General features: G+C 38.8%; 1 protein-coding gene across 4 annotated transcripts in view; it reads left to right on the top strand.

Moving 5' to 3' along the window:
• SLC4A4 (solute carrier family 4 member 4) overlaps positions 1-25,477 on the top strand; it is a 397,907-nt gene that overhangs the window by 191,584 nt on the left and 180,846 nt on the right. For all 4 annotated transcript variants that reach the window (XM_033214484.1, XM_033214486.1, XM_033214483.1 and 1 more), the window contains exon 7: positions 25,343-25,419. In XM_033214484.1, the coding sequence (XP_033070375.1) occupies positions 25,343-25,419 (77 nt within the window). The remainder of the gene's footprint in view (positions 1-25,342; positions 25,420-25,477) is intronic.

Here is a 25,477-nt window from a genome sequence, read left to right as displayed (position 1 = left end):
GTAGAGTGAGTTGATACATTAAATTAGCAGAAAGGGCATGCGAAAAAGATGTGTGGAGCTAGGGTGGCAAAATAATTGGGCCATTTTGTGGAAAGTCTATGAAAGTTTTTAGTAGGGAGATTGCATGGTTAGAACTTTATATTAGGGAAATTAACCTGTCAATCATTCTTTGAGTGGGAGACAGTTAGGAGATGATTTCAGTAGACCAGTGCCGGAAAAAGGATTTAAGCTAGGATTGCGACTGTGGAAGTGGAAAGGAGGGGATAATGCAATAAATGTTATAGGAATGGCATTGTCTGGACCTAATAACTGACTGAATGTTAGGGGAGGAAGAGAAAGGAGTCCGTCCACAGGATACCTCAGGAGCTAGCAACCAGGAAGATGATAGGAAACCATTCATGGACACAGGTGCTGGGTTTACAGAAGCATGACAGTTAAGATTTCTGCTCCCATCATACGTGTTGTGACCATCTTTGAAGGTATATTTCACTTGCAGATTTTTCGGTTACCTATCACGGGCCAAGACTCTTCTAGATTCGTACTTGGTCATCACACTCTTAGCTTGGTGTTTTTTTCTCCTAAACTTTCTTCTGAGGTGGAGAGCAACCACCACATCATGACTCTCTTTCTTGCTCAGTTAATTTTGAGCATTTTCATCATAATTCCAAGCATCTCATTTTCCATCCCTCTGTTTTTTTCAGATGCAGACTTGTTTTTGAATGGAAATATTATTTGGGTCACTTATTGTGCCATTTCCACATATATTTTTGGCCTTTAAAATCTAAAGCAATTCCAAGTACAAATTTTTTTTTTTGAGATGCAGTCTTGCTCTGTCTCCCAGGCTGGAGTGCAGTGGCCGGATCTCAGCTCACTGCAAGCTCCGCCTCCCGGGTTCCCGCCATTCTCCTGCCTCAGCCTCCCGAGCAGCTGGGACTACAGGCGCCCGCCACCTCGCCCAGCTAGTTTTTTGTATTTTTTAGTACAGACAGGGTTTCACTGTGTTAGCCAGGATGGTCTCGATCTCCTGACCTCGTGATCCGCCCGTCTCGGCCTCCCAAAGTGCTGGAATTACAGGCTTGAGCCACCGCGCCCAGCCAATTCCAAGTACAACTTTAAAAATTCCTTCACTGTAGCTTTTCCTAGTCATAATTTTCAAAAAATTGTAAGAAATAAAATCTTTCAGCAACCTGATATCTATCTTCAGACTTTTTAGTTAATGTAAGACATTCAGAAAACGTATGTGGTATGCAAGAATGAGTTACAACATTCTTAAGATACAGGCAGTTCTAGCCACTTTTTAATAAAGGAATTAGTTACTGTTTATCCTGAGCTTGTGAAAAACATCATAAATTATTTCCTTGATATCTAATATTACATTTACAATGGACTAAAATATATGCTGACTTTAGACAACTATAAATAGAGAAAATCAAGATGAGAGAATAAAAACGTAGAAATTCTGTTGTATTTCAGAGTACTGGGGACTTGGAGGAGATTTCAAGAGGCACAGATTTGGAAAAACGTTGGCAGTCTGCTAAAATTGTAAAACAGTTTTTTTTTTTCCTAATAAGATTTTGGGATTTGTGAGGATTCAGACTTGTGCTTGACAAAGTGGTGATATGTGTGATATATTTATAATCAAACTCACCTGCTTATCACCAAAGCTGTCTCTTTTCCAGGCCTCCCTGATCCTTACTATCTTTCCCTTCTTTCAGACTTGGAACCTTAGCGTCGACTTTGATTATGCACTCTTCTTCCCTTCTACCTCCAGTGAACCACTAGACCTGTTAAATGTTACCTCTAATTGTTACTTGTCTCAGTCTGCTTTCTCATCTGACTGTACTTGCTTTTGTTCACGTCCTTATTTCCTTTTGCGTAGTCTGATCCAGTAGCTTGTTAGCTGGAGTCAGTGGTTACAGTTGGGCATATGCAAATGCATCTTACACTTTGTGTTCCAGTTGATCTTGTCATACCTGGCTGATAAGTTACCTCCTCATGTGGAAGTGTTCAGTGGCACCTGAGAGGATCTCAGATAACCTCCAAACCCTCGAGTCTGGCATTCAATGCCCAACCCATAGTGAACTAAAGTTGATTAAGTAATGTTTCACACATCTGTATATCCTTTTATCTATACTGCATTTCAGCAGTGACTTCCCATTACTTGAATTTGCTGGACACTTAGTGCTTTTATCCTGAATGATTTTTCCACTTGGAATATTTCCTTCCTCCTGAAACTTTCTGTTAAAATCTTGACCATCCTTCAAGGCCCACATTCTCCTTGAAGGCTTCTTAACTTGAGGTGCTCTTTACGGACCTTGAACTCTGAACCTTTTCTGAGACTCCTCACATGACATTTATCTCATTCTACTTTGCACTATAAAGGGAATAAGACATGTACTCATAAAGTACATGTCTTATTCCCTTTATAAGCTATCAATTTCTTAAGGGCAGGAACATATCTGATTCATTTAGGTATCCTTTATTGCGGGGATTGACAAACTGTGGCCTATGTACCAAATCCAGCTTGCCACCTGGTTTTGTAAATAAAGTTTTGTTGGAATAAAGCCATACTTATTAGTTTATATTGTTGTCTATAGCTGCTTTCATGCTACAATGGTGGAGTCATGTAGTTGTGGCAGAGATCATGTAGCCTTCGAAACCTGAAATATTTACTACCTGCCATTAAAACATTTTCTGACCCTTATGGTCCTGGTTCTCAAAGTGGGAACTAAAGAGACCTAAGTGTCCCTGAGACCCTTTCAAAGGGATTGAAAGGTCCTAGGATTTTCATCATGTAATTCAGCCAAAACTATATATATATATATATATATATATATATTTTTTTTTTTTTTTCTTTCTGAGATGGAGTCTCGCTCTGTCGCCCAGGCTGGAGTGCAGTGGCGTGATCTCGGCTCACTGCAATGCAAGCTCTGCCTCCTGGGTTGACAGCATTCTCCTGCCTCAGCTTCCTGAGTAGCTGGGACTTCGGACACCCGCCACCATGCCTGGCTAACTAATTTTTTTGTATTTTTAGTAGAGACGGAGTTTCACTGTGTTAGCCAGGATGGTCTTGATCTCCTGACCTCATGATCCACCCACCTTGGCTTCCCAAAGTGCTAGGATTACAGGTGTGAGCCATTGCACCTGGCCTCCTAAAATATATTTTAACAGGTTGAACACAGAAGCAGACAAGAAAATCCAATTTTATTCATTTAGTCATATATATATGTCTAATATATATGTTTAATATATATATATTTAAATTTATTTATTTATTTATTATTGAGATGGAGTCTCACTCTGTCGCCCAGGCTGGAGTGCAGTGGCGTGATCTTGCCTCATTGCAACCTCCATTTCCTGGGTTCAAGCGATTCTCCTGCCTCATTCTCCCAAGTAGCTGGGATAACTGGGACTACATATGTGCACCACCATGCCTGGCTAATTTTTGTGGTTTTAGTAGAGATGGGGTTTTGCCATGTTGCCGAGACTGGTCTCAAACTCCTGGCCTCAAGTTATCCACCTGCCTTGGCCTCCCAAAGTGCTGGGATTACAGGTGTGAGCACCTCACCTGGCCTCATTTAGTCGTATATTAAAGAGATTTGTGAAAATGTGAAACAATGCCTTTCTTTTTATGAAATTTTTTGTTTCTGAAAGTATGGTTGTTTTTCATAAGATATACAACTTATGTTAACACACAATGGTTTATTGTTAAAGTGAATTAATGAATAAATACTTAAAAATTTTTAGTTGTAATTCCTAATGTAATACATATTGATAGATATGACCCAAATAAACAGACCCTCTTAATATTTAATTGTGTAAAGGTGTTCTGAGACCAAAAAGTTTGATAACTGCTACTTTTTTGTGTCTGGCAGAATGCTTTATACATAGTAAATCAATATATGCTGAATGAATGAATGAACAATCGAACTAGATGGTTCAAATGAGGAATTAAATAAAGTGTAATGGTAATAATTGAAAGTATTGAAAGGGAAGGTTAAGAGTCATTGAGAAATGATATCTACTAGGTGTTTGTGACTGTGATTCCCCTTTGTTCTCCCAGAAAACACTGATGAGGGATAGTGGAGTAGGAATGGTTTTGTTGGGGTGAGAGGAAGATCAGGTCTTCCTGACTTTCTGTCTTTGCTGCTTTCATGACAACTAGTAATCATGAAGAATGGGCTAGATTTTGCTATAGTGTCAGCTAGCCCCAAACATCTGTGTTGCCTAACAACACAGACGTTTCTTTCTTACTCATGCTGCTATATGTGTAATGTGGATCTTCACGGGTGTCTGCTCATCATTGTTAGTTAGCATCAGGCTGATAGAAGCCTTCTCTCATCTGTGCTTCCACAGTCATTGTAGCAGTAAACAAGGGTCATGGTGGCTCACAGGCTGCCTTGTAAAGTTCTGCCCAGAAATAATACATCGTGTTTGTGTATATTTCATTTGACATAGTGAGTTGTGTGTTGTATTAGTCCATTTTCATGCTGCTGATAAAGACATACCTGAAACTGGGAAGAAGAAGTGGTTTAATTAGACTTACAGTTTCATGTGGCGGGGAAGGCCTCAGAATCATGGCGGGAGGTGAAAGGCGCTTCTTACATGGTAAGAGAAAATGAGGAAGAAGCAAAAGCAGAAACCCCTGATAAACCCGTCAGATCTCATGAGACTTATTCACTATCAGGAGAATAGCACAGGAGAGAGGGGCCCCCATGATTCAGTTACCTCCCCTTGGGTACCTCCCACAACGCAGGGAATTCTGGGAGATACAATTCAAGTTGAGATTTGGGTGGGGACACAGCCAAACCATACCATGTGTCCACACCTAACTTTGAAGAATGATTATGCTACCATGTGCCCAGAAGGTGGAGATTCAGAAATGTTTGGTGGACAGCACTAATGACTACCACCCAGTCACAATGGGAATTATAACTTGACTTTGGAATGTGCTCCTCTTGGCAAGGCTGAGAGCAATGTGAAGTTTGGAAGGCCACTGTGCAGAAAATCTCTTTCTGCATACTCTCATAATGGAGGATGAGGGCTTTTCTCATAATGAGGGAGGGTTGCCAGTTCAAAGTCTGCTGAAGGACTGGTGAGAGTATGGTTTTACAGGAGACTTCTGAAGTAGACTACATTAATTTGAAACTGATAGACAGTCTTTCTTGCAAATATACAGTAAAGCACTCTTATTAGACCAAACAATGTCTGGATTTAATGATTGGAGACAACTCAAGCTCTAAATACTTGAATTCGTTTGTCTGTGCACATGTGAGTGAGAGAGACAAAAGGAAAAGGAAATGCAATATTCCAGCTACAGATATCAATTTCAAAGTTAATAATGAAATTTCTTTTTGGCAGCAAACTGTAGAATTTTACTTTGATGAAAATTGCTGGCAAAATCTTCAGAAACAAGGCTTTTCTTTCCATGGTAAGCTGAATGTTTATTGTGTTTAGACTTGTCCTGGTAATTCAGATCTCAGTTCTACTCCTCTTAATGCATGCTCCACCTCAATAGATCCTCATTCACCCCCTTGTCAGGCCAAAAAGTCCCTGTCATCTTAGACTCCTTCTTGCCCTTCACCCTCTATATTCTTAAGTAACCATACTCTTTGCAATATTACTTCTGATTTATTCCCACCCATCCCTGACTATTCCAACTGCCCTAATTCAGGTTTTTATCATCATCTCTTGTAGGACCACTTGAATATCCTTGTTTTCCACACCTTCACTCTGACTTCTTAAAATTCATCTTTCACAAGTGCCAGAAGGACCTAAGTTATGAACGCAACACATCCCTGTGCTCAGAAACCTTTAGTGATGACTCTCTATCATTTTTAAACTCAAGCTCATGTTCCCTAGCCTGGCTACTACTTATAATGTCAAGCCTGTGTTCTCTAGCCTGTGGAATGCTTTTTGACTTGGTCTTTGCCTAACCCCCTAATCATCTCTTGCTATTCTCACTCTTGTACTACAAGCTCTTGTAATTTAGATTTTTATATACTTAGATTCCATGCCTTGCAATCTCTCTATCACTTATTCATGCTGTTCCAATTGCCCGCACTTGATGTGACTAAATTTAACCTATCCTTAAAGCTCTTATGTCCCCCAGGAGACTTTTTTCATATCTCTCATTATCTTCTCCTCCTCCTATCCCACTGTAGTAACTCTCCCTTATTTATGCTCTCATAACCCAAACCCCCTTTCCCCATTGACTTATCATTATACAATAGTACAAATATGTTTCCTTCATCACTGGCAAAGTATCTAAAGAGCTTGAGCACAACCCATTCATTTTTATATTCCTGGTGCCAAACATAATGTCACACGCTTAGTAGATGTTCAGTAAACGTTGGACTTGACAGATTCATCCACCTGTTTCTTACCATGTTTAAATTATTTGCTAACCATGCAGTGTCAGTCACACTTGTATCTCTTTTGTTTCCACTCAATTGGTATGGAGAGGATTTGTTCTGATCATCTTTAAGAACTTAGTAAATTGGAAAACAAACAAAAGTGGAAATAGAATATGTAGTATCTACTTAATCAGAATGTGTAATATCCATTAGCCCAAGACAAACATTCTGAACAATAAGGTAGTTCCATTTTTGTTTTTGACTATTGGACAAAACAGAGTTTAGAGGGAATGATGAAGAATTTCTCAAATTCATCTAGATTTATTTGTATGAATTTATTTTCTTTTTTCTGGTGGTGGTGATGGTGGTTTGTGGAGCTGTTACTGGGCCACAAATTGTGATTCCTCTTGCATAGATTGGGGCTTTTTTGAAGAAACTGATTTATTCCTCATCCAGGGTCTAACATAGGGCCTGACACACAGGTGCTTCATAAATATTTGTTGATTAAATGGACACATAACCTGAAAGGGAGAGAAAAGATGAGGTAACAAACCTAGAGCAGGAATGATTCTTCTAAATTGATCAGATTGTAGTCTTTCTATCACCCAAAAAAAACTGACCAGACTCAGTGACATGAGGGAAGCTCTGCTGCTTTTCTGTGGCTGCTGATAGTAGTAGAATTTGAGAATTAGATTCTTGGTCAGGGCCTTCATTTCTTACTGACTAGATCATTCTATCCATGACTGATATATCACAACCAGGTCAACTATGACTACTCCAGCTATCATTTATTAAACCCGTTCCCAGGCCGGGCGCGGTGGCTCAAGCCTGTAATCACAGCACTTTGGGAGGCCGAGACGGGCGGATCACGAGGTCAGGAGATCGAGACCATCCTGGCTAACACGGTGAAACCCCGTCTCTACTAAAAAAAATACAAAAAACTAGCCGGGCGAGGTGGCGGGCGCCTGTAGTCCCAGCTACTCTGGAGGCTGAGGCAGGAGAATGGCGTAAAACCCGGGAGGCGGAGCTTGCAGTGAGCTGAGATCCGGCCACTGCACTCCAGCCCGGACGAAAGAGCAAGACTCCGTCTCAAAAAAAAAAAAAAAAAAAAAAACCCGTTCCCAAAAACATTTATCTGAAGTAAGCATCACTCACTCCTTATTACAGATGAAGGAGCTGAGGCTCAGTGAAGTTAAGTATTTATGGTAGTCATTAGGGCTATTCACCAATATTCCAGGTCTGTCTCTTTCTGGGCACGTATGAGGACCCTACTTCTTCAACTCACTTGAAGTTAGATGTGAGCTCATGACTTCCTTTGGCCAAGGAAATGTGGGCAGGAGTGATGGAGGTCATTTCCCAGGAAAGCTTTAAGAGAATGGCTGCTCCATGCATCTGGGTCCTGGCCTGAGGACACAAATGCAGAACCAACCCCCAGCCAATCCACAGTGGTTATTTATCATGAGTAGGAAATAAATCACTGGTGTTTTAAGCCATGAGAGTCAAAGATTGTTCTCAGGTAGTTAGGGGGAACAGGGTTTGAACTTGGGTATGTAGACTCCAGATGGCACATTTCCTTGCTATTCCTCCCTCTGCTTCTTGTTCTCCCTACTCTCAGGTTTCCTTACTTCCAGCCACAGATGCTGCTCTTGTCTGCTAATAAGTGTAGACACTGATGACTCAGTATTTTACTGTTTCAAGTCAGAAAATGAAATGCCTGGTGTTTCTCAATGAAGGGCAACAAGCCGGCATTCTGAAGTGTAATTTTCTGCAGTGGTTCTGTTTTCTGAGACCCATTCTTATCAACCCCAGGAAACAGCTGGAGCACACTTACTATTATGGGCTGTGATCAGCTTTTGCCTCAGAAAGAGCCATTCACTGTGATGCAAGCAGTAACCATGGTTACAAATCGAAGTGCAGTCTTACTAGGTGAATGTAGCAGAGATGCAGCATCCTTTTTGAGGACGAACAGGATCAATTCAATTATTTCCTAAATGTCTTGCTTTAAAAATCGATTATTCTAGCACACATTTAAGCTGGGGTTTTCATTTTGGGAATTGCTGTAGGTTTCAAGGTTGAATTATTTCTCCGTTTTACTGAGAGCATCTTTGAATTTTTTGTCTGGGTTTCTAGGGAAGTGTCTAGAGCTTGTAAGAAAGTGGTACTTCCTCTTACCCAGTGAGTGGCTCAGGTTGTATTTGTTATTATTATAATAATGACCAACAGAGTTGTGACTGTTGTCTTCAGTAACAGTGATTATCATAACTTCAGATTGGGAAGATTCCTTCTCCCTTTAGTGGCGATAATTTTATATCCAGTTATAGGGGTAGAGTTTTGGGGAGTATCCTAATTCATTCAGATCATCAATTCATTCATTCATTTAAATATTTTTGAGTACTATTGTTTGCTCACTACTCAGCTAGGTGCTGGGAATTTACAATGATTAAGGCAGACACAGTCCCTATCTTAGAGAGCTACCAGTTAGGCCTTTTTTTTGAGACTCGTCTTGCTGTGTCACTCGTCAGGCTGGAGTGCAGTGTTGTGATCTTGGCTCACTAAACTGTTTTTGTTTGTTTGTTTGTTTTACCAAGGAACAAGTGATGTTTATGATAACTGGACTAGTTAACTGGATGAAGCTGAGGTTATCGTGAACAGAGTGAGAAGTGCTTGTAGAGAAAGTGGTTCACATCTGAAGGAGGAGAATGAGAATGTAGAGACCATCGAGGGGGTGGTTAGATAGTGAGAGATCTAGACATGGCCATAGGAGTGTTGATTAAAGGAACTGGAGAAAAGGCAGCTTAATTAGTTCATGAGAACTCACTCAGCACAAATATAAAGAGGAAAGTAGACTTTGCTTTGCTGCTTCAGAGAATATACTAGGCCCTATGGGTGATCATTTTAGTGAAGAAGATATTTTATTGAGACTCCTGATATTTTTGGATAAGGAGTGAATGCAATTTTTATAGTCCATTGGTTTTCCAAAAAAAAAATCAATGATCTGATCAAAGTTTTAGTTTTCCCAGGTTCAGGCTGGCAAAGCCTTGTTGGTGAGGATATAGTCCTCTTATATGAGGAAGGTTTTTTCTTCAAAGGGCCTTTGTACACTAGTTTTTTTGGGAGGGATGAGGACTGCAGGGACCAACTTTCCAGTGCTAGAGGATTATAAAAGATAAGGCGAGGGCCTCTTTATGAACAATCCAAGCTAAGCCTGGGAACATATGAAGACATACATTATTTCTAAGGCGACTAATAGAAGCTATACATATTTAAGTGAAAACTAGCTTTTCCTGAGCATCTGTGTACTTGGGTTGGCACTCTGAACACAATCCTCGTACTTTTTCTTGGTCTGTGCAAATGCTGCTGCTTACCTGGGATATTGAAGCAGTTTACCACATAAAAATGAGCTTTGTTACAATGAAATGGATCACTTCATTAAGTGGCAGGCTTCCTGTCACTGAGAGTATGTAAATGGATATTGGGAGACTGGCTATGTATAATGTTATAGGAGGGAAACTGTGTGGATGAGAAGTTGGTTAGATGAGCTCCAGTTGCCCTTTAACTCTGTGATTCTATAAGCCACATCGATAGCATACCCAGCCTCCAGAGAACCCACCCTGTGGGGTATCTAAACTCATTGTTGCCACTGTATTGTGTTCCTGGTCCAGAGATAATGTACAGCTGTGAGAAAGTTCTAGTAGTCCTGTACTGGAGGAATTTCTGAAGTCAAAGTTTTGATACTGATTCTGATATGAATTTCTTTCTCATTCTCTGCTTTTCTCTTTACCTTGGTTCAGCAGAAAATGAAGTTTTTAAAATGCACCTTTGCCCACTGACTTAAACAATCTTTAACCAGCATAACTAGGCCCAGTGAAGCATTCCCACAGCTTTTTTTGTATGGTGATTCATATATTTTACCACTTGCTCTTTTTTTCCTACCCAATTCATTCTCCACACTGCTTTAGTAGTAAATATAGGAAAGTATATATTGCCTTCAAATCAGAGTGACAGATACTAGAATGAGCTAAGACCATACTTTCCTCAAGAGAACATTAGAAATTATCATTAAAGAACCTTCTATATCTGTGATGTATATACATAAGTAAGCGAGGTACTTACTGCATTGGTTTCTCAAGTAAATAATTACTAATGACCTATGCAGTCTGTGAGACAGCTAACATTTTTCCTAGAAGCTCTCTTGTATTGGTTTACCTAAAGTCATCACATACCCTCTGTATGATGAATAACAACTACATTTAGGTCTCAGTCCTCATTTCTTAAGTCAGCTTAAGATTTCAACCCCCACCTCAGGATATGAATTAGAATTGCAACCTCTCAGTTCTCTGAACTCATTTTCTTAGACTAGAAAATTACAAATAGTGAGTATATGGGATCACACCATGGCAAATGTAGTTCACTGTTTCCTAAGGATCTTGAGTTCAGAGGGATTTATGCACAGGATTGCAGGGCAAAGGGAGAGGAAAACTAACATCTATTGAAGAGCTGAGCAAGACACTTCCACATGTGTTTGCTTGCTTAATCCTTACACCATCCTGAGAAGATATTTTTATTCCCATTTTACTACCTTTTCTCACTTTGTCTTTTTTCTATGATATTAATAACATATTGGCATAATTCTTTTTATATATGTCTTTATGGATCCATTAGGCCCCTCCAGAAAGGAGAGTGTGAACCACCACGCTCACTGTCTTCTCCTCTACTGCCCCTACTCTGTCGCCTTCCAGTCAGAAAAATAATGCCTGCAGCAGATAATATTAGGCAGGTCTGTGTTGCAGAGCCAAATATCCTCACCAGTGGGACTTCTTAGAACTAGGTAACTTGATGTAATTTGGGAGTAGCATAGTATCAGCCAAGAACTGCAAGCATCTCAGTTCAGTTTGGGCTTTTCAATAAGAAGGAAATGCTGTGCCTGTCATAGCTCTGAACAGAATTTTCCAGAGTAACTCTAGGATCACTTGAGGTCCTGAAGCTATCACATCATTTGGACCCTAGATGTCACTTTGGCTGAATTGCATAATTAATCTCTCCAAGGGGGAGAAAATGAGTGTATGAGCAAGTGCACAATGGGACAGGTTGTACCCTACCTTTCTTCTCTCTCAGACTTACAGCACTTTGGTCTACAGTGTCTTCAGGGCCACTTGGGTGAAAGAGGCATTATGGGTCCAGAGGTGTTTGTGCTTTTCTTTTCTGGAGGCTACTCCTAGAGTTGTGGGTGTCCTACAGTCATCGATTGCTAAGAGTGTATCAGTTAAATGAATGTGCGGTCAGCAATACCTCAGGAGTTTACTGCATGAGGAAGCCAATTAAATGGCGTTTTCCCAAGTCATGTTTTGTGAGCTATAAATCTAGAGCAGTGAGGAGGGGGCTTGAACCCAGGAGGTTGCAGTGAGGCCACATCACACCATTGCATTCAAGCCTTGGTGGCAGAGCAAGACTCCATCTCCCCATCAAAAAAAAAAAAAAAAAAAGAAAGAAAAAAGAAAAAAATTACCTCATTTGCACACCATTTTTCCTTCAAATATGCTTGTATTATTATTTCTAATACATTATTAATTGCATTTGTAATTTTAAGTAGTAAACTTATTCTTTTTTATTATTTGATACAAAAACCTATTTTTGTAGCAAATATTGACAGCGTCTTTTGACTTCTTACCTTGTTAAAAAAAAAAAAAAGGATGTAGGAACATCACACACTGGGGCCTGTCGGGGGGTAGGGGGTTAGGGGAGGGATAGCATTAAGAGAAATACCTAATGTAGGTAACAGGTTGATGGGTGCAGCAAACCACCATGGCACGTGTATACCTATGTAACAATACTGCATGTTCTGCACATGTACCCCAGAACTTAAAGTGTAATAATAAAAAAAAAGTTTTAAGTAGAAAAGAAAAAATAAAAAAAGGATGTTAGCATCCCTACTCTTTGCTGCTTCCTTTCTAGACTTCTGTCATTGGTGCTTGTACTTTTTGTTGTCAATATAGGTTAGATTTATATATACATATATTTTTTGAGACAGAGTTTTGCTCTTGTTGCCCAGACTGGAGTGCAGTGGCGTGGCTCACCACCAACCTCCGCCTCCTGGCTTCAAGCGATTCTCCTGCCTCAGCTTCCTGAGTAGCTGGAATTACAGGCAGGCGCCATCCCGCCCGGCTAATTTTGTATTTTTGATAGAGACGGGGTTTCTCCATGTTGGTCAGGCTGGTCTTGAACTCCTGATCTCAAGTGATCCACTCACCTCAGCCTCCGAAAGTGCTGGGATTATAGGTGTGAGCCATCATGCCCAGCCTTTAGATTTATGTTCTTGTCTCTTATCTATAAAGTTTGTGCGTTCTCTATCAGTTTGTTCTAATGTTAGAAATACATGAATAGAAGTTATATCATGACAATATGAATATGGTTTACTCTAAAGCTGTGTAATGAACTGCAAGTACATTTTCTTTTGAGTAGTTTTTCTTTTTCTTTTTTTTTTTTTGAGATGGAGTCTCGCTCTGTCGCCCAGTTGGAGTGCAGTGGCCGGATCTCAGCTCACTGCAAGCTCCGCCTGCCGGGTTCACGCCATTCTCCTGCCTCAGCCTCCTGAGTAGCTGGGACTACAGGCGCCCGCCACCTCGCCCGGCTAGTTTTTTGTATTTTTTAGTAGAGACGGGGTTTCACCGTGTTAGCCAGGATGGTCTCGATCTCCTGACCTCGTGATCCGCCCGTCTCGGCCTCCCAAAGTGCTGTGATTACAGGCTTGAGCCACCGCGCCCGGCCGAGTAGTTTTTCTTAAATGTGGAGTTTTAGATTGCATTTAAAAAATTGCCTATCGTTACTGCATTCCTAAGCTCTTTCAATATCTCAAGGATACTAATACACCTATAGAATCCCTTGATATCTCCTTGCAGATCTGCCCCTCCTGTTAGTTCCCCTCTTCCCTACATTGCCCTCCTGCTTTACCAGACCGATTGCTTTCCAGACCACTGCACAATGGACATTCTGGCATTGACTTTCATTGTCATCCTGTGTTGGAGACCATCTCTTTTTTCTTAGTTCATTCCCTCATTTTGCTTATCACACTGTCAATAACTTTGTATAAAAGGACAAATTAAGGTTATAATTTTTTGGAGTTTTTTTTTGGCCCCAGCTTTTCTATATTTTTTTTTATACTCAATTGATGATTTGGAAGCATATAGAATTCTTTATTGAAGATAATTTTCTTCTAGTCCTTTGAAGTCATGTTCCCATTATCTTCTACCATTCCATGTTGCTTAAGAGAATTCCAAAATCCAATTCTTATAGCTTTTCCTTTCTAGATAGAACACTTTTGGATTTGGTTTTCATCCTTAGTGTTAACACGTTTCACAATGATTCGGCTGGGCGCGGTGGCTCGCGCCTGTAATCCCAGCACTTTGGGAGGCCAAGGTGGATGGATCACGAGGTCAGGAGATTGACACCATCCTGGCTAACACAGTGAAACCCCATCTCTACTAAAAATACAAAAAAAAAAAAAAAATTAGCTGGACATTGTGGCGGGTTCCTATAGTCCCAGCTACTTGGCAGGCTGAGGCAGGAGAATGGTGTGAACCCGGGAGGCGGAGCTTGCATTGAGCCGAGATCGCGCCAGGGCACTCCAACCTGGGCGACAGAGCGAGACCCCGTCTCAGAAAAAAAAAAAGAAAAAGTTTCAGAATGATTCATCTACATACAGGAATTAAAAAAATTTTTTTTTTGGTTTATTTTATTTTTCCCTAGGTGTCCTTGTGATCTGAAGAAATATGTCCTTTATCTCTGGGCTCTTGAATTCTCTTTGATAATGTTCTGGGATATTATATTCTCTTTGATAATGTTCTCTTCACAATTTTCCTTGTTCTGGCTTAGTAGAAGTATGATAATCAGATAATGGGGTTCCTGGACCGCTTACCTATTCTGTTATGTTTTCTGGCTCTTTACCCCTCTTCCGTGGCTCTTTGAAAGACTCTTGTTATAATATTTTCTAACAGTTGTACTGAGGGTTTTGTTTTGTTTTGTTTTTTGCTATGTGTATAATCTCATACATATAGGTTTTAAGGTAATTATTGGTCTATTCTAAAATCTTTTCCTTGTTCTATTTTTCATAGCAATCTCTTTATATTTTGTGGATACAGTATCTTCTCAAATCTCTAAAAGCTGATTAGAATTTTTATTTCAAGTTTTCTAAATGATATTTCTTTTTTGCAATTCTTTTGCCTGTTTTTTTATTTAAGGTATGGGTTTTAGTCTTGGGCTTCCTCTCCTAAACCACTGATGGTGCTCAGTTTTACATTTGCATTTCAAAAAGAGTATTTGCTTTAGTGTAAGCAGGAAGCATAATTCTGAGGGGTGCTGTAAGCTCAAGAATTCAGAAGACTTTGCTATGAGATACAAACACCTGTGCTGATTGCCCGGGTCTTTTCTGAATACTTCTTTAGCAGCGCCCTGCAGTGTACATGCTTTGGCTTTGGATATTCTGCCCAGTGCGGGTGGTGGTATACTTTCTTGAATCCATCCCTTTCCTTGAATCCTTTTTAGCCTGTCCCTTACTCCTGCCTCCACTGTACTTGGCAGATTCCAGTGTGAGTTTCTTCAGAGTTTTGCAGGGAAGGTATTCTCTTTTTTAACTCCATGTCCTTCTGCATGGAGTTTTACACTGACATTTCCAAATAGCATAAATGGTGTCATGTTCTACTATTCTATCTGCTCTTCTTCTTCCAGAAAGTTTTCAGAGTCTCGTCTATGTTGGTCTTCTGTCTGTTCTTTTCATTGGTGTGGCTTTATACTTTTGTAAAGAAGTATTTTTTATGAATCTATCATTTTTAAAGTATCTAGGAAGGTTGAGGAGATAAACCCAGTTACTGTGTCACATACTAAGTTTACCATTTTGAATTGGTAGCCTACGTAAAGTATTTTTTATTTTTTTTTGAGACAGAGTTTTGCTCTTGTTGCCCAAGCTGGAGTGCAGTGGTGTGATCTTGGCTCACTGCAACCTCTGTCTCCTGGGTTCAAGCGATTCTCCTGCCTCAGCCTCCCAAGTAGCTGGGATTATAGGTATGCGCTACCATGCCCAGCTAATTTTGTGTTTTTAGTAGAGATGGAGTTTCTCCATGTTGGTCAGGCTGGGCTCAAACTCCTGAACTCAGGTGATCTGCCTGCCTTGGCCTCCCAAAGTGCTGGGATTACAGGCGTGAGCCACTGCGCCCAGCCTAAAGTGTTTTTAATTTGGATGCCCCATCAAATCGGAGAATTCTTCCACTCATCTGAATCAGTGAAATTTTACTATGTCTTGGAGCTGATGTCCATATATATATGAGAGTAGACCAAACTTATCTAAATCAGACACTGTATGTGTCCTTGGAATGATGTGGCTGCAGGAACCTACTGAAGATCCTCTTTACCTTGGCTTAGGGGCATTTGGTGAAAATCACTCTGGGTCAATGGCTGTTTGGAATGAAGACAGCGAGATGCTCATTTACTTCTGTTATATTCCACCATTGATAGGTTTTCCTTCTTAGCCTTTAATTAGCTAGAATAGGCTTGCTGAAAGTACTGTTCTTTTCTCTTACTGCTTTTGTGAGATAAAAAGGTCACAAATTATTTTATATGTTTTCATCACATTTTGGGGAGGGAATAGTATTTTCTTCATAATTTTATGTTGTGTGTGTGCGTGTGTGGGTGTGTGTCTATGTATATATGTGTGTTCATGTATGTGTGTGTGAATATGAGACAGAGGAAGAGAACTACAATCACAAGTACTGTAATCACAGGGACCACAGACTCCTTGAAGTATATTATAGGGACTTTTTTATTTAGTAAATTTTGCAGTCTTTATATGTCTTTTGAATGCTTTCTCAGCTGAGTAGAAGTTTTATATGCCTATTAATGTATGTGTGTGTGAGAAAGAGAGTGAAATATTTTTTAAGAAATTAAGCTACCTATTATATTTTATTCATTAATTCATGAATTCATTCATGTTGGGGTCTTGCTCTGTTGCTCAGGCTGGAGTGCAGTGATGTGACCATAGCCAACTGCAACCTTTAACTCCTGGGCTCAAGCAGTCCTCTCCCTGCCCCACTGCCTCTCTAGTAGCTGGGACTACAGGTGTGCACCACCATACTCAGCTAACTTTTAAATCGTTTTTATAGAGATAGGCTCTCACTGTGTTGCTCAGGGTGGTCTTGAACTCCTAGATTCAAGTGATTCTCCTGCTTTGGCCTCCCAAAATGCTGGGATTACAGGCATGAGCCACCATGCCTGGCCTAAGCTACCTATTTTAGATCACGATAAAAATGATATATCCAGTGCAATATTATTAGAATAAGACTCTCAATGAATTAGAGCATTTTGCTTTTGCTGGTTGAAATTAGAAAGAATTAGAAGAGATGAAACTTTTGTATTTGATATTGAGATGTATTAGACCTAACACTGACTCTGGCTACACAGAGTAGCCAGAAAATTAGAAAACAGGAATGAACAGGGTCAAAGAAGTTGAGGTTAAATAGATTATCAAGGGGATTATAGATAACAAAGGTCCCGAAGGGCAGAGAATGGCTTTTAAAATAAGAGGATAGTATTTATGAAGCCTCATTGATGCAGGTATCTGTGACTCGACCTCTACACACTTCCAGCTCTCCATATAAGGACATCCTCTCTATTATCTTTGCCCCATACGTTAGGAATGACATCAGCTTTTGGCTTCAACTTTACTCACATACTTTGACAGTTATCTGGGTCTTTTGATGTCTTCTTTTCTCCACATTTGCTCCACTTTCCAAGACAATCATATGCTTTGAATGCTTTGAGTTATTTTAGTTTCTCACAGCTTTTCTCTACCCCAGGCTCTCCTTTCCTTTAGCTGAGATCCTGACGCTCAGCCTTATTTCTCCTCCATCCTCATATCCTCATTCCTTCTTCACAGATAATTTCTCTTTTTCCTCTTTATTGCTTCTTCTTTTCCCTCTGCTCAACGACAGGCTTTGGGCCAGTTTGGCAGAGTCTTGCAGTTCGGTTAGTTCTGGGCCAGCTACAAACTTCTTACTTATTTACTCTAAGGCTGTCCAAGTCTGAAGGCTCTTGGAGTGTGCACACAGCATCTCCCTCCATAGGAAATGGACTTTGCACAGTAGTGTTTATAGTAGTAACTCCAAATGGAGGTAAAATGATACCCCATTACTATTATTCATTCACAAAGTATTAAGTGCCACTAATGCCAAGGTCTGAGGCTATACCTACAAACAAGACAAACCAAGGGCCTTGGCTGTAGGCTCTTGGAGTTTATGTTATATAAAATAAAAACAAATGTTAAAAATATTTTAAACAAAACAAAACAATTAAAAAGGAAACAAGCAAAAATGCCGAAACTGATTTTTTTCTTAGTTATGAAGTTCCTCCAAAGGGCACCTTCTGACTAATGATATATTTGTAATAACTTTCCTTAGTCTAATATTTAAAATATTTTTGTATATTATTTAGGGTATGGGGGATCAAAGTGAGTTGGGGACCATAATGACATGCTTATTTTGTTTTATTATTATTATTTTTTTGTGGATGAAAGCTCTTAATAACCTGTTGCCATCTAAAACTAGGAAACTGGTCTCACACAATTCCAAACTCTCTTTTAGCCTTCCTTCTAGACTTTGTCAGTCAAACTCATTGTAAGTATCCTAAGTGATTTGTTCTCTTTGTCCCGTTTTATTCCTGTTTTTAGTGAGTGGAATGGGAAGAAATTAGAACTGAAGTAACCTGAAATATGGAAAACTAACATAGAAATAATGGAGAATAGGCTGTACATATATTGTGGAATTTTACAAACACTTGGCTATGGCTATGAATGAAGACGTTCAGAAGCATGTGGTGTAATTCTTTTACCATTATATTCCTGTTGCCTTTAGCATCCTTTGTCACAGAGCTGTGGTTTGCGACAAGTATTTAATTAGAATGGCAAACAGGGTGGCTGAGTTCAATATTTCCTCCCTTCTTTTCTTTATGAAAATGAGAAAGTAGAGTAATACCATCTCCATTTTTGGAACTGCTAAGTTGGAAACCAGGAACATAACTGCCTTAAACCTCTCTAGTGATGTTATTCTGCACATAATTGGCATGAAAATAGAATATATTCTCTGTGGTTGTACATTACATTTTCTCTTTATTAGCCATGATGAAGTTTATGTGTTTATGCAAATAACACAGAGAGATGTTTCCTTCTCAGAGACAGTGGGATTGGCATTATGAGAGCCATGTTTTCATTATAATTTTACTGCTTGCTATGTGACTATGAACTTAACCTCCTTGAAGTTCATTTGTTTATTATCAAACTAACCTCACAGTGTTGATATGAGGCTTAAGTAAGATAATGTGAGTTCAGGTACCTAGTACTCAAAAAGATTAATTGACAATTACTCTTGAATATAGACATTTTCTAGTAGGTTGGTTATGCCAGCAAAGGGAGAAGAAAGAACATCAATGAGTCAGTGTGGGTGTAGAACACATACATTATTCTGAAATGACATTTATTGTTAGTTTTATGGTCCCAAGCAGTGAAAATCAGACCCATACCTCCAAATATTCTGACAAGAACATACAGATCCACTTGTATGTCTATTACGTGTAAGTTATCTTAGTTGTTTTTTTGTGCTACGAATATTATTTAATATTAAGAATAAAAAAGATTCAATTTATTTTATAGGCCATGAGGTCTTTGTTTTAGCTTGTCCCTGGGTTCTCTATTGGCTCATTATGGAGGTATGAGGTGAGGAGGATGTTTATGTGTCATTGTATTACATTAGTATGTACGCATTCAAATATCTTCTTTCTGTGCTATAGATTCTCCTCACCCCTTTTTATTGTAACAAATAGTTATAATTGCAAAAGACTTTATGAATTGCTACATGTGTGCTAAAGAATAACAATGATTTTCAAACTCAATACAGAATGGAATTAATTTTTATAGCAACAGTATGTACCTGCCAAGTGGGTACTTTGAAAATGAAATTGTTTCTGATTGTGTGAAACTGCTTGAAAATGCGATTCTGCAAAGCTTTCTTTTTCTTATGGCCAGAAAATAGTGATATGGAAATTAATTATGATTATGCACTTGAGACTGGTTCTTCTGCTTTTCTTTCTTTCTTTCTTTCTTTCTTTTTTTTTTGTTTTAAGGAATCTTAAAAAACACAAAGTTTCTTTGGACCAAAAACAACCATAAGACGTTTTTACACCTGGATTTTAGGTAGAAAGGGCCTACTGGTTGTAGCTTTGAGTGAATGAATCACCAGTTGCCCAAGAAGCAGCATACTTTAGGGTACACTTGTATTTCACCTTTTTGGTGCAAGGTGACGTTTTTCTCTAGCATCCTTACTTGCTCAGGATTGCAGTATAATGTGTTTACATTATAGGCCAAAATCTAAGTAGAAAACACTGATTTATTCTGACAATATGTCTTCTGAAATGTCAGATGTAAAATATTCACAAGAACATTGTTAGGGACCTGTTTTTTAACACCTTCCCAGGTTAGCAAAAAAGCCACACACAAATTTCTGATTCCCATGTATAATCTGGTTGATAATCTCTTTTGGCCCTCATCTTTTTTTTCTTGGATTTGGGTGATATGTTTCTGGAAAAGGCTGATTAAACAGTGAGTTTCCAAAACAAAATTATTTATTTGGTTGTATAGGCGAGGATTCAGAGGAAAAGCCAGATAACCTCTTTGTGTGTTTATGTGGCAAGGACGATAAGTTAATGATTTGCTTGAGATATGATAGTTTAGAGCAGTAGCTTGGAGGAGGGCAAGGTTATTAGACTTACCTCTCCGGCTATACCCCTCCAACATTTATACTTCTTTCAACTTAGATTCTGACTCGTATAGATACTGTTAAGATAACTGGTTTATTTAGAGTAGTGGTTCTCAATCTTCAGCATGATTCAGAGTCCCCTGGAGGGCTTGTTAAAATGCACATTGGTGTCCACCCTCCCTGCTCATATCCAGAGTGTTGATAGAATTTTTCAGGCATATTCAAAGAAGAATTGGTACTAAATCTTTTGACACTATTCCACAAGATAGAGAAAGAAGGTATTTCATTCTATGAAGCCAGCATCACCCTAATACCCAAAGCAGGAAAGGATATAATCAAAAAACAAAACTACAGACCGATATCTTTGATGAACATAGATGCCAAAATCCTTAACAAAATACTAACTAACCAAATCCAATAACATATCAAAAAGATAATCCACTATGATCAAGTGGGTTTCATACCAGGGATGCAGGGATGGTTTAACATATGCAAGTCAATAAATGTGATACAGCATATAAACAGAATTAAAAACAAAAAAAGTCACACGATCATCTCAATAAATGCAGAAAACCCATCCAACAAAATCCAGCATCCCTTTCTGATTAAAACTCTCAGCAAAATCGGCATACAAGGGACATACTCCAGTGTAATAAGAGCCATCTATAACAAACCCACAGCCAACATAATACTGAATGGGGAAAAGTTGGAAGCATTTCCTCTGAAACCTGGAACAAGACAAGGATGCCCGCTTTCACCACCCCTTTTTGACGTAACACAGGGAGTCTCTAGCCAGAGTAATCAGACAAGAGAAAAAATAAATGGCATCCAAATCAGTAAAAAGGAAGTCAAACTGTCACTGTTTGCTGATGATATGACTGTTTACATTGAAAACCCTAACTCCTCCAGAAAGCTCTAAGAACTAACAAAAGTTTTCAGCAAATTTTCTGGATACAAGATTAATGTACACAAATCGTTAGCTCTTCTGTACACCAACAGCAACTCAACGGAGAATCAAATCAAGAATGCATCCTCTTTTACAGTAGCTGCAAAAAAAAAAAAAAAATACTTAGGAATATACTTAATGAAGGAGGCAAAAGACATCAACAAGGAAAACTGTAAAACACTGCTGAAAGAAATAATTGATGACACAAACAAATGGAAACACATCCCATGCTCATAGATGGGTAGAATCAATATTGTGAAAATGACAGTACTGTCAAAATAAATCTACAAATTTAACACAAATTCTATCAAAATGCCACCGCCATTCTTCACAGAATTAGAAAAAACAATTTCAAAATTTATATGGGATCAAAAAAGAGTCTGCATAGCCAAAGCAAGGCTGAGCAAAAAGAACACATCTGGAGACATCACACTACCTGGTTTCAAACTATATTAAAAGGTCATAGTCACCAAAACAGCATGGTGCTATTATAAAAAGAGGCACATAGACCAATGGAACAGAATAGAGAACCCAGAAATAAACCCAAATACTTACAGCCAACTGATCTCCAACAAAGCAAACAAAAACATAAATTGGGGAAAGGACACCCTTTTTAACAAATGGTGCTGGGATAATCGGCTAGTCGCATGTAGGAGAATGAAACTGGATTCTCATCTCTCAACTTATACAAAAATCAACTCAAGATGGATTAAGGACTTTAAGACCTGAAACTATAAAATTTCTAGAAGATAACATTGGAAAAACCCTTATAAACATTAGCTTAAACAAGGATTTCATGACCAAGAATCCAAAAGCAAATACAATAGAAACAAAGATAAATAGTTGGGACTTAATTAAAGAGCTTTTGCACAGCGAAAGAAACAGTCAGCAAAGTAAACAGACAACCCACAGAGTGGGAGAAACTCTTCACATTCTGTACATCTGACAGAGGACTAATAACCAGAATCTACAACAAACTCAAACAAATAAGTAAGAAAAAACAATCCCATCAAAAAGTGAGCTAAGGATATGAATAGACGGTTCTCAAAAGAAGATATACAAATGGCCCAACAAACATGAAAAAAATGCCCAACATCAGTAATGATCAGGGAAATGCAAATCAAAGCCACAGTGCAAAACCACCTTACTCCTGCAAGAATGGCCGTAATCAAAAAATCAAAAAACAATGAATGTTGGTGTGGATGTGGTGATCAGGGAACACTTCTACACTGCTGAGGGGAATGTAAACTAGTGCAGCTGCTATGGAAAACAGTGTAGAAATTCCCTAAAGAACTAAAAGTAGAACTACTATAGCAGCACAGTTCACAATTGCAGAATCGAGGAACCAACTCGAATGCCCATCAATTGATGAGTGGGTAAAGAAACTGTGGTATATTTATAGGATGGAATACTACTCAGCCTTAAAAAGAATGAATTAATGGCATTTGCAGCGACCTGGATGAGATTGGAGACCGTTATTCTAAGTGAAGTAACTCAGAAGTGGAAAACCAAATATCTTATGTTCTCACTGGTATGTGGGAGCTAAGCTATGAGGATGCAAAGGCATAATAATGGTACAGTGGACTTTGGGAACTTGAGGGGAAGTGTAGGAGGAGGTGAGGGATTAAAGAAAACAAATATGGTGCAGTATATATTGCTTGGGTGATGACTACACCAAAATCTCACAAATCACCACTACAGAACTTACATAGCCAAATACTGCCTATACACCAGTAACTTATGGGAAAATAAAATAAAGAATTGGTCTTGCGTGGGTGTCAATAATCTGCCTTTCTAACAAGTGTACAGGTGATGTGGATATTGCTGGTGTGGAGACCTCACTATAGAAACCACTGATTTAGAGCATTGGGAAGGATTTGTCTCTGCTTCAAGGTCTTAGGAAGTCAGGATGGGGAGTTTGGTAGGGAGGGGGATGGAAAAAGATTAAAGAATGCTGATCATCTTGCTTAGTTACTAGAAATGTTGACTAGCAGACTCTTGCAGTGTTAAACGTTAGTGAAGCTGTTAATATTAATTACTTTTATTAGTGAGAATCAGAGAAAGTTAGGAGAGGAAACAGATTTGATTATTTCTTAATACTAGTCTTCTCTTCCTCATCTGATTCCTGCATTTTTCTTGGACCTGCACCTTTCTCTTGCTCCTCATATAGTATAAATATAGATAGCCATACTATCACTGTCTTTCAGAAATGCAAAGAATGATGAGACAGTATATAAGGTTTCTTGGAAAAGCTGTCTCATCAATCAAGATTACCATTATAATGAAAACCTCATTAATTTGGCTTCTACCTATTCAGATTTTGCAGCAGTTAGGACAGTGCTTGGGCTGAAATGTGCCTTTACAGTATTTATAAAGAGTGCCTATAGCAAATCAATGACTTTAGGCTATTGGCTAGGAAATTTAAATTACTTAATGGAAAACTGACTTAAATTTATTTCAGTACTGCCACTTACATATAAATGATTTGATGAGTAGAAAATTGTCTTACCTATTTATTTATGTAAGCTATTTTTAACTTATGATTAGGATTGCTAAGGCTTTATTGCTTTAGGATTGTATAATTCATATTTCTTCACTTATTCAGGCAGAACTTTTATCCAGTTAGTCCAAATAGCTGGTTTTGTTTTTAAATATAAAGGGCAAAATTGTCTGTACTCATCATTTTCTATTAGTTTCAATCTCAGCATTATTTGGGGGCATTCAAGATTGTACCTAGTGTCTTTTGTTTGGAGTGGACACTAGAAATCTAATATGTGGCTCAAAGAAGAAAATGTGCCCTGCAAAGGGGTTCTTTTAATTTTGCACATAAAGCACATTTTCAAATGTTATTTTCCTTTGAATAATGCCCTGTGCTTAAATTTTCCTAGAATAAAACACCCAACCAGGTAAAAGATTTAAGAGATCTAGGCCATGCTTACTCGATGAAATGCAACAGAGTGGAAAATATCCTGTCTTGCCAGTTCAAGGAAATTACAATTTTTCTGATCTGGTAGTTAAAAGGAATTATATTTAAAGAGCTGCTGTTATGTAGGCATTAACTTATTAGGGGTAGGTTTTAGTCTTTTGTGAAATTATATGTTGAAGTCTTTATCTGAAGGAATTAAAGTGTGTAATCTAAAGAATTATTTGGAAGCAAATGTGAAGCTATGTTAGAACTTCGTTGCTTCTTTTCAACCCTTGTCCTCTTGCTGTAAAGACCAGCCTGAGTCAGATCATTGAGGATTAAGGATGAATGCATTACTCAGCACCCTGCAGCAGTTGGGTCAAACGTCTTGCCTTTGAAAAGTTAGTTTTTTTTTGCTTAGCAAGTCTAGAAATTTCAAGTCCAACTGCAGAATGAAAGTTCAATAATCTGTTGATTAACATGGTCTACTTGAAAACAGTCTGTGGCTCTTCTACATGTCCTTCCTCTCTATTCATGTATGATAGTGTTTGAAATCATTGGATGGATCACCAGTGAACCATATTGGCAGCTACTATATGGTCAGGGAGATTGGTTCCCATGTAGTATTCCGATGACATCTATCCTTTCACTTGGAGAAGAGATTTAACATGTTAAGGGGGAAAAGAGGATATGCTTATTTTATTCTGGCAAATGGAAATGCAGAGATGTAAGGGATCCTGTGATAACACTACATTGAGGTAAAGAGTGAGGATTCTAAATCAGATGCCCACTAAGGAGAAATATTCTTGATCCAAGTGTTAGCCAGAGAAGGGAACACTTTGACCAAGACTTTTCAGGTTGATCGGAGTGAGTGGCGTTCTAGGAAGGGCTGCCTAGGCCTCGGGGAGAGGAGGTCTGGCCTGGCATCCAGGGTCAGCTCTGCTGAAGATGAGGAAGCAGCTGCTGTCTGCAGGCTACAGGAAAAGGAAAGGAAACCACATAGATTCGCATGTATGTAAAGGGCAATGACAAAGAATGAACAAAACCAGGAACAAATTTATTTTTATGCTTATTGTCTTAGAAGTTTCTTTCAAAGTTTAGCTTACCTTGAAATTGAACCAGGCAATAAGTCTTAACTACGGTATTTGGGATTTTATATACTTTGCATTTAACTATGTTTGCACTCCAACCTAGACTCTGGAAAACTCTTCAAAAGAATCCTAGAGTGGTTAAAAGTATCATCACCATTTCCATCATCATCTACTAGTGTTTATTAAGTATACCATCACAATCTTTATGTTCTTGAAAAGAAGTCTTTAATTAGAGTTTATTTGTGTTTTTCCAGGTAGCCCAGCCATGACCCATAGGAATCTGACTTCCTCCAGTCTGAATGATATTTCTGATAAACCAGAGAAGGACCAGGTAAGCAAAAAATTCTTGCTTCTTTGAAAGGTAAGAGAACGTATATCTAAAAGATGCT

This window comes from Trachypithecus francoisi, unplaced genomic scaffold (assembly GCF_009764315.1).
Source record: "Trachypithecus francoisi isolate TF-2019V2 unplaced genomic scaffold, Tfra_2.0 Lachesis_group1, whole genome shotgun sequence".
NCBI lineage: Eukaryota > Metazoa > Chordata > Mammalia > Primates > Cercopithecidae > Trachypithecus > Trachypithecus francoisi.
This window is presented reverse-complemented; position numbering and strand designations above follow the sequence as displayed.